General features: G+C 35.0%; 1 protein-coding gene across 1 annotated transcript; it reads left to right on the forward strand.

Moving 5' to 3' along the window:
* The first annotated feature begins 7,800 nt into the window (after window positions 1–7,800).
* LOC101418264 (olfactory receptor 9G19-like) lies at window positions 7,801–8,736 on the forward strand. The gene has a single exon (XM_004471065.1). The coding sequence runs from the start codon at window positions 7,801–7,803 to the stop codon at window positions 8,734–8,736; it is 936 nt and encodes a 311-aa protein (XP_004471122.1).
* Window positions 8,737–9,796: the final 1,060 nt, after the last annotated feature.

Raw genomic sequence — 9,796 nt, forward strand, 5'->3', positions numbered from 1 at the left:
GCAATATATAATCCACTAGAGGAAAATAAGAACAGGTGGAACAAAAAGAAACATACAAAGAAACAAGTGAAAACTACTGTTTTAGTTTGCTAAAGGCTTCCAAGACAATATACCAGTAAAGGGACAGCTTTTACAATATGGATTTACTAACTCATAAGCTTACAGTTCTGAGGCTGGAAAAAAATGTCCAAATCAAGGTATCAGGTATAGCTCTCTCCGTGAAGATACCTGTTTGATCCTTGACTCCTCTGTAAGGCTAATGCTGGTGCCTGCAGATATCTGGTTTCCCCTCAATGCTTTTTCTCTCAGCATCTCAAGGTTTCTCTCTTTTTCTGTGGCTCCACCAATCCCAGTTTATAAAGGACTCCAGTAAAAGGATTAAGATGCACCCTGGGAAGGCCCTACAGGAATTATCTAATCAAATAACCTTTAACTGAATCTAATCTAATCAAAGGTTTCCAATAGGTTTACACCCACAGAAGTGGACTAATTTGAGAATAATATTTGTTGGAGTCCATGAAAGATTCAAACTACCAGATTGCACTCTCTAGACCCCAAGAATAAGTGTTCTTTCTATAGGCAAAATACATTCTTTCCATTATAATATTTCAAAAGGCTTTAAATAATCTCAGTAACTGTATTAAGTAAAGTCCCATCAAAATCACTTATAGGTTTGTCTGTTCTGAGGCAAAATTCTACTCAGGCTGTGGACCTGTGAAACTTAGAAAACAAGTTATCTGCTTCCAATATACAAAGGAGCGACAATCACAGAATTGATATTCTCATCGCCATATGTACGAATAGAAGGAAAACAGAGGTCACAGATCCCAAACAGTTTCAAAAACCTGTATGGCAGACTCCATGATTTCAAGGTATAAGAGTCATCTATATAGCCATAGTTTCTTGTCCTTGGTGTTTGATGAATTGGAGGCCCTACACTTTCTAAGGACTTGCCTATGTTCTCGGTTCCACCCTCATCATCATCATCAAGCATCTGGGCAGTGGATGAATTCTAGACCCACCCTCCAAGAACACTGGGGTAAGAGGCAGACTCTCCCCAATTTCTGGGACACAGGCCCAAACCCCTCAGAACAGTGGGGTGATGGCCAAACTTTCCCTAGTACCCGGGGATTGTGCTCCACTCTCTCTGAAAGCTCAATGGTTACACTCTCCCTGAACAACAGGGTGGAAAGTCCACCTTCAAGTGCCAGGGTATACTTTCCCTTTCCACATATATGGTGGGTTCCCTCTCTTGGCGTGAGAATATATTTAGTCCAGACTTCAGCTTACATGGTTGTGCCTTTGAAATCATGTTTTCTTCAATTTCTCCCATTCTGTCTCCTTTAGTTCAGGCTGGTAGTGGTTCTGTTCATACAGATCTCACAAACGAAAACCTTGGCTTCACAGCAGGGAACAGAAGTCTGAGCTGTCAGAAAGTAAGACTTTCCACAGATCCTTTGTGGATAGCTGCATTTCCAATTCTGACTTCCACTGAAATAATTAAAACTCTAATTTTCAGTGTCTTCCCATTGAACACATACTCCAAAATCTTTAACATTGCCTAAATATCCATATTTTGTCTGAACCTGCCCATTCCCACTGCCTAATTTAGTGCTGCTTTATTATTCTCCTGGTGTCCAGCCAGTATTAGATTTTTTTTTTTCCATTTCAGAGGTTGTGGGTTTATAGAACAGTCATGCATAAAATTCAGGATTCCCAGATTCCCACATATCACCCTATGATTAATACTTTGCATTGGGGTGTGATACATTTGTGACAATTGATGGAAGTACTTTTTTTTTTTTTTTGAGGTACTGGGGGGCCAGAGATCCAACCTGGATCCTTGTATGTGGGATGCCAGCGCTCAACCACTGAGCCACATCGGCTTCCCTGAGTTGTTTTTTCATTTTTCTCTTTCCTTCTTTTTTTTTTTTTTCCCATTGTTTGCTTCTTGTTTGTTTTTGTTTTTTCAGGAGGCACCAGGAGCCAAATCCAGGATCTTCCTTATGGGAGGTGACTGTCCAATTGTTTGAGTGCTCCCAAAAGCACATTTCTATAACAGTGCTATTAACTATATTCCATGGTTTGACTTAGGATTCACTGTTTGTTTAGTGCAGTTCTATGGATATTCTAAATAAAATTATTCATTTATCATATACCCTTCCTTTGATTCTTTTTTGAAAACACAGTGCCTTTTCTCTTGGTGGAAACTGATACTTGATACTGCCTCTGCTCTGCAAGACTGCTCACTATTCTCCCTGAACCTGCCACTCCATCCTCATCATGCTCTCTGATTAGAGAATTCCTATTGTCATCTTTTAGAAACTATCATCCTTCAGTTTTCAGGGTTAAATATTACCCTAGATAAACCCTCCTTAAGATCCCTAACTACGTCAATTCTTCTAATATAGTCCATTTCATCTTACAGTTTTCCTGGCAGCACTTGTCATAAAATTATAGATTATTATAATTATTGACTTTCTCCCTTACAAGGCTGTAAGCTTCGCAAGGACATACTCTCTCTCTCAGTTTTCTTTGTATTATTTTTGTTTTGCTTGTCTTTTGATGTTTTTAGTTCATAATGTAAACTGGGGGGTTGGTGAGTTGAACTGTATTTCTCTCCATCAGGCAACTAGTGAATTGTAGACCTAGGATTCATGTTCAGACAACTTCTGTTCTGACCTTGCCTCTTAATCCTTACTAAGCTAACTTGTGTCCTTTCTTTGCATCATTGTTCACTGTCCTTCAATATTTCACTCATCTTACACATAAGAGGTGCTTGACAGATACTGCATGTTTTGAATGAATAAGTGTATTCATGGTCTGATGTGTAAATAAAGTTTGAAGTAACCATATGGATTTGTGGTAATGAATAAATTTAGTGTCTCATTTTTATTATTTGAAAAATGAGACAACTTTATCAAGCGATAGTCAACGTGACTTAGGACTGAATTGCTATGGTTTTGCCTCTTCATTATAACTTTCAAAATCATCATGAACTACAAATAAATCTTGAGCATCTGCTCTGTGCTTTATTCTGTTAGGTTATTATTTTTTGCCAGTTTCTTTTTATGTAAAGGCATGAGTGACACAAAGTTTTTAAAAAAGTGTTTTTTAGGTTAATTTGACCATCATGTTCCTGATGAATAATCTCTACTTCATTCCAGAAAGATAAGTGAGCATCATAATTGGTCACTTGGCACCAGAACAGTCCTTGAAGATCCTCTTTAGCAGCATACCCCAAAGGGAAGCTCCATCTTATATGTACTCTCAGTATTGTTACCATTGGAAAGGGGATGCTTGGCGTGAGTAGAGGACATTTGCTAATATAATGAAAGGTGAGATATTCTGGACTTCAGCCAAATTCAAATCAAGTGACTTCATATTCATGACGGTAAGTATTGTGTTTAATTAGTCAGAGGAAAAAGTTCAGTGGGTCACAATATAGGCAAAAGACAAGAAAGGTTCTTAATGTAATTAGATAATAATGTGGTTCTACTTTTTGAAATCAAATAAGATTTTTTTTCTAAAATCATATTTGATGAAGAAAGTTAAAAAGTCCCAAGTATCTTCTCTTCAGGCATTATTTCCTTAGCCTGTAAAACAAGGAATTAGATGAGATTTGACATGAACCTGATGGATATTTCTATTCTCATAAATACTCTGTGGCCTACTCTTGCCTCTGCTCTTATCTTGCATGGGCTGTATTAGTCCCTTGAGTAGTTTCATGTGTAGAAAACTTGAATTGGGTCAAACTTTCAAGACAATTAAAGTGTTTCTTTTTCTACATTACACAGTGCATAGGACAGGGTCTCCTTAAAAGAGGGAGTGAAATCATATGCCATTTAGTATAATACTGTACAGTCTGATTAAAGAGCCAGAGGGAATATCACAAAAAGCAGGTGCATTATGCCTTGAAAGGGCTTAGAAATCACATTGAGATCAGCTCCTTTCCATTCTGAGATGCAGCTACTCAGGAAGCCTTCTGGTGAAGAAAGGTGTTTGATAGACGGGAAGGCAAGTTTGTATTTTTTTGTGGAGACAGCTTTCCAGCACCCCTCAAATCCAACAAGGCATGTGGCCAACCTTAAATCTATGAACTAATGGAAAGGAAATGTAGCTCAAGAAAACTGTCCATTGTGTCTATACATATAAGAATGTATAAGGAAAGTATTAAATAATTATGCCTTGTATCTCATTCTCATTATAAGAAATCTCTGGGGAAATGATTTTTGAAGTTTGTATCAAGAATGGCAATATGTTTCTACAAATTGTGTTTGGTTTATTGTCTTATGGACAATTTCAATTGTATATACTGGACTGTAAGAAGTTTCAGATCATTTGAGGTCCACCCAGAGCCATGGATTTGACTTGGTGTATAATGCGTTTCATCTTGGTTTCTATTTTTATGTCCTGTTCCTGTTGTTCCTGTCCACATATTCTTAATTCATGCTATATGCTTGTATTTTATGTCTCACAATAGCCATCTTAAACCCAATTTTATGTGTAAATATCTTGATTCACTTATTCATATAAGTATACATTCATATATACTCAATTTATACTTAGTAACTAGAGAAGAGAATAAGAAATGTTAGGAGGGAAGAACTGTCTTTTGCAATTTTCTTTAGCATTTTGCTCTTTGCAAACAAGCTCTGCAATTTCCCACTGTGTGCAAAATCCGCCCCCCCCAAATGAATGAGTATTCTTGCACAATTACTTATTTGTTTTTTAAGCAGTTTTATTGAAATATATTCACATAACATATGATCTATCCAAAGTGTATAATCAATGCCTTCTTTTTAGCTATTAAAAAGAACTTTATTGCAAAATAAAAAAATAAAATAGAAAAATAGATTGAAAGAAATATAAATTTTAAAAGAAACTGTTAGCCTAGGTTAGATATAATCAATTATAGTATAACAAAAACATTTATAAATGTAAATAATAATTCTAATATAGAATTTAATTATACCATAATTCTAATTTTTATATTGCAGCTCTAACTATTGGACATCATAATCTCTAAGAATGAAATAAATTATTGGTTTAGTTTTCTTTCCATTCAGGCCATGATTCTTTCTGGATAATCAAATTCTTATTTGGGAATACTTCACATATTATTAGAATGAATTATCTCAGATAACAATGTGCCAACATATAATTTCATGAGGCAGAAAAACTCTAAATCTTTTTCAACAATAGTCATGCTAAGTCATTATTGAAGCAGATGACTTATTTTAATTAACTAGTATGCATAAGAAAGGGTGAAAGAAAAATGAAGTATCCAAATATACATCTCTTCTCCAGTTCTCCTCAATTGATAACAAGTGTTTTATTTGTATGAAGAAACTTACAGAATACTGATCACAGAAACAATATGCTAGTTGCACTGAGTAATTATTGTTCATATACTAGAATATTGTTATTTTGCATTTATCTGCTCTACTCTAGCTCTTTTGTGGTTCCTGTTTGCATGGAATACCCTTCTTCAAACTTTCACTTTTAACCTGGCAGCTGAGTATACAGCAGGGGAAACCGAGAATGAAAAGGGAGGAATTTCCTTTTTTGTCTGTTTTTTTTTTGCTTATTATTTTTATTATTGAAATAATGAAAATGCTTTAATAATGATTGAAGTTACGAATGCACAATTATGTGATTATACCAAATACCATTGATTGTACACTTTGGATAAATCACATGCTTTATTAATACGTATCAATAAAATTGATTTGTTTAAAAAAGAAGTAAGGTGGGCTGGGGAAAAAATGCACTAAAAGTAAGATATGGATGATAGTTAGTAGTAATATTTGACAAGGCTCTTGCATAGTTTGTAACAAATGTATCACAACAATGCAAGGTATTGGTGGAAAGGTGATATATAGGATCCCTGTATGATATTATGCATGTTGATTTTGTAAGTTTGCAACTTTTACTATATACTTATAGTCTATGTATGTTCATTCACAAGTGATACACTTCAATAAAAAATATATTTTAAAAAATGAATGGGTAGGCCAGCCCAAACTCATCCGAACTACCTGCCTCGTATCTAAAATTTCTTTAAAATGAATAAATAAATAAATAAATTCTCCACATATAAAAGCAAAAAAATTATGGTAGATTTCTGCATGAAAAAAATGTGAAAGTCTGGAAGTCATACATGGGTATAACTGGAAATCTTCGGGAGTAATGTAACTATATCTGAGGGAAGAATTTCTGAGATGATGTTATATAATTATAGAGAACACAATAACCACTTTAATATTCTAATTTTTCAAAGTATATTCTCACATCTGTGATCTCATTTGAACTCATGAAGTCCTACTGACCTAAGAAAGGCAAGTGAGATAATAGAGTTCAGGGCATGATTTCTTTGAATCTGGCAGTGAATAACTGAGATCAGAACCCAGGTTTCCTGATTCTGGGCCTTTGGCTGCTTCCAGGCATACATTTTGTTAAAAATGTGCTTAGCATTCAACAGCCTTAGATATAATGGGAACTATAAAGTCAATTATTCCACTTGTCTTTATGTTATTAAGAAGAACTTTCACTTTAACAAAATTATGACATAAAACTCTGTCTTAAAAATATATTTATAGATGCTTATCTGGGGCCAGGGAGTTGAGTCCCAGGACCTTGTGTGTGTGCAGCAGATACTCAACCACTGGGCCACATCAGCTTTCCTGAGTTCATTTTTCATTTGTTTGCTTGATTTTTGTTTTTAGGAGGCACCAGGTATGAGCCACAACTGCGTCCCTCTTTTTTTTTTTTTTTTTAAGAGTACAATTTTAGGTTCATTGCCTGGCATAATGGCCAAAAGAAGAATTTTTTTCTGGTATGAAACATTTTAAGCCAAGCACTTTTAGCGTAAATGGTAGGCCCTCTCCCAGTGGAGAACCCTGGCAATCACATTTTTGCATTTCTTTGATTGTGGTCTGCCGCAGTAGGAATATTCTGGATTGTCACACAGATATACTGAGATAGCACTTCCCTCAGTGACAGCAACATTGAAGTCTCCTGTTTTTAACTCTAAGGAAAAGAATTCTCAGTGTTCCGTCATTTTCTATAACCAGTCATTGGGCCAATGTTTTTTAGCTCTAATTGCATAAAAAATTCAGCCAATAACATGAACACATTTATCCATTAATTAATGTTTTCCTATTTCAATTCAGGGGGTATCTAATGATTGTACATTGAATGATGATAAAAAACTCCAATTACCTAAATAAATGTTATTTTATTCAACAATTTCACATTTTCTATTCCATTCCATTCCAAACTTTGTGCTTGATTTTGGAGGGGGAGGGGGGAATTGAATAAAATATAATATTTGCCTTCAAAAAATTACAGTCAAAAAACTTCTGAACAGATTCTGAAACATAGTAAAATAAATTTTGCTGTAAATGTCTGGAGAAAGACAAAGGGAAGGGAGTACATAACACCCTTTCAGTTTCTCTTTTTTATATCATTTACATGGTCCCCGAACACCATAAGTACAAGCACAAGTGAATGCAAACAACTCACGTCCCTATAAAATGAGGACTAAGTAGATTAAAAAGGTAAGTGGGCACCATCACTGAGATCTTATTACAGTAGCACAGAATTGGTTTCACAGCTATTGAAAAAAGAGTCATACATGGGCATGGATATTTCTTACCATGAGCCATGTAAGTGTGTCACTTGTGTTTTCTAAAGCCCTAAAATGGCAAATGATGGGAAGAGGGGTATGCTGTTGTCTAAAGTTAAGATATAATCTTTGTTCTTTTTAAAGAAAAAGACTGCAGAAATCCAAAATATATGGATGAGAAAAATTTTACCAAAGTGAAGGAGTTCATTCTTTTAGGGTTCACAGCTGACTTGCAGTTGCAGAGGGTACTTTTTTTGATCTTCCTCATAATTTATGTCTTCTGTCTCTTGGGAAACCTCACCCTGATTTCTCTGATTTATGCTGATTCTCGCCTCCACACACCCATGTATTTCTTCATTGGGAACCTGTCATTCCTGGACATCTGGTATTCTTCTGTCTTTGCCCCCAAAATTCTGATGATCTGCATCTCTGAAGACAAAAGCATTTCCTTTGCTGGTTGCTTGGCTCAGTTCTTTTTTGCCGGGGGGCTGGATTTTGGTGAGTGTTACTTGTTGGCTGCCATGGCTTATGACCGATATGTGGCCATCTCCAACCCCTTGCTTTATTCCCAGGCAATGTCCCCAAAGTTATGTGCCAGTCTTGTTGCAGCTTCATACTTTGGTGGCTTTATTAACTCAACAATCGTCACAAGCAAGACATTTACCCTGAGCTTCTGTGGCACCAATGTCATCAATGATTTCTTCTGTGATCTGCCTCCTCTTGTGAAGTTGGCATGTGATGTGAAGGAGAGCTACCAGGCTGTGCTCTATTTCACACTAGTCTCCAATGTCATGGCTCCCATCATACTTATTCTTGCCTCCTATCTCTTCATCATTGCTGCCATTTTGAACATTCGCTCTACCCAAGGCCGTCTGAAGGCTTTTTCCACTTGTGGCTCTCATGTGACAGCAGTGACCTTGTACTATGGTTCGATTCTCTTCATTTACTCCAGACCGAGCACTAGCTATGCTCTGGAACAGGATAAAGTGGTGTCTGTGTTCTATACTGTGGTCATTCCAATGTTGAACCCTTTGATCTATAGCTTACGAAATAAAGATGTTAAAGATGCCCTGAAGAAAATGTTGGCTAGAGCCCATGGTTCTTAAATGAATATACTTGGTAAACAATGGCTGTAGCTTTACAAATTATCTTCATGTCATTAAAATCATCTGGAACTCTCAGAATTAAATTAAATAGGACAATCATTAGATAATGTGGAAACACCAGTTTGCTTTTGTCTTTTTAAGCTGTGTACTATTGTATTTGAGTTTATTTTTAAAATATTGTAGTTTAAATAGGGGTGTGGCTTTTGGAAAAAAAACTCCTGTTTTCTTGAAATATAATGTATAAAACTGCTTATACCTTAAGATATTTAAAAGAAAAATATTAATTTTTACTGTTGCCTGGCAGTTTATAAATTTTAAGCATTTTTAATACAGTTTTATTGAAGTATATCATTCATACAGGCAATATATAAACAATAAGGGTAAAGTAAAATTTGTGAACTTAAAAGTCAAATATGCATGTATGTATTTTTAATGTATAAATAAGAAAATGTGAAAGATACACCTGGTTATGAGACCTTTGTTAGAATTAGATGTTTTTAATGACTTACTTTAAAACGTGATTCAAAGTAAAATAATCAAGTAGGTAAACTGACAAATTCTGATTTCTCAAAGTAATACAATACTTGTTGGGGAGAGAGTGAGTTAGGAAATTGTAAGAAAATGACCTATATAATATGAACTAGAATCAAGTTTTATCTATTAATTTTTTCTGATTCTTGTAGAATGGCTTGCTGTTATATAAAGTTAACAGACTTTCTTAGGTGTATGAAAGAATAAGCATCTTTACTGGGGTGAGTATGAGCTTCTAGTAACATATTTTTCCCTCAAAATTAACAAATAATTGGCAAAAGTATAGGAGCTGTATGAGAGAGACTGAAATAAATGATCGATGGTGATGATGGTGATGTTTGATAGATATAAAAAGATGATAATTTTTTTCGAATATCTTTACACTTAAAGGCAAGATTAAGAGTCACTATCTTTATTGTGTGAAGTAGTAATTTAAAACAAACAAGATTCTATAAATGTGTTTCTTTGGTTGTTCATTTTATTTATGATAAACATGTAATTAAAATAGAGAAAATATTAGTGCAATGCA

Source organism: Dasypus novemcinctus, chromosome 10 (assembly GCF_030445035.2).
Source record: "Dasypus novemcinctus isolate mDasNov1 chromosome 10, mDasNov1.1.hap2, whole genome shotgun sequence".
Classification (NCBI taxonomy): domain Eukaryota; kingdom Metazoa; phylum Chordata; class Mammalia; order Cingulata; family Dasypodidae; genus Dasypus; species Dasypus novemcinctus.

Bases quoted from the DNA above. Each gene is read 5' to 3' on its own strand.
- LOC101418264 (XM_004471065.1), top strand. From the start codon at position 7,801: ATGGATGAGAAAAATTTTACCAAAGTGAAGGAGTTCATTCTTTTAGGG.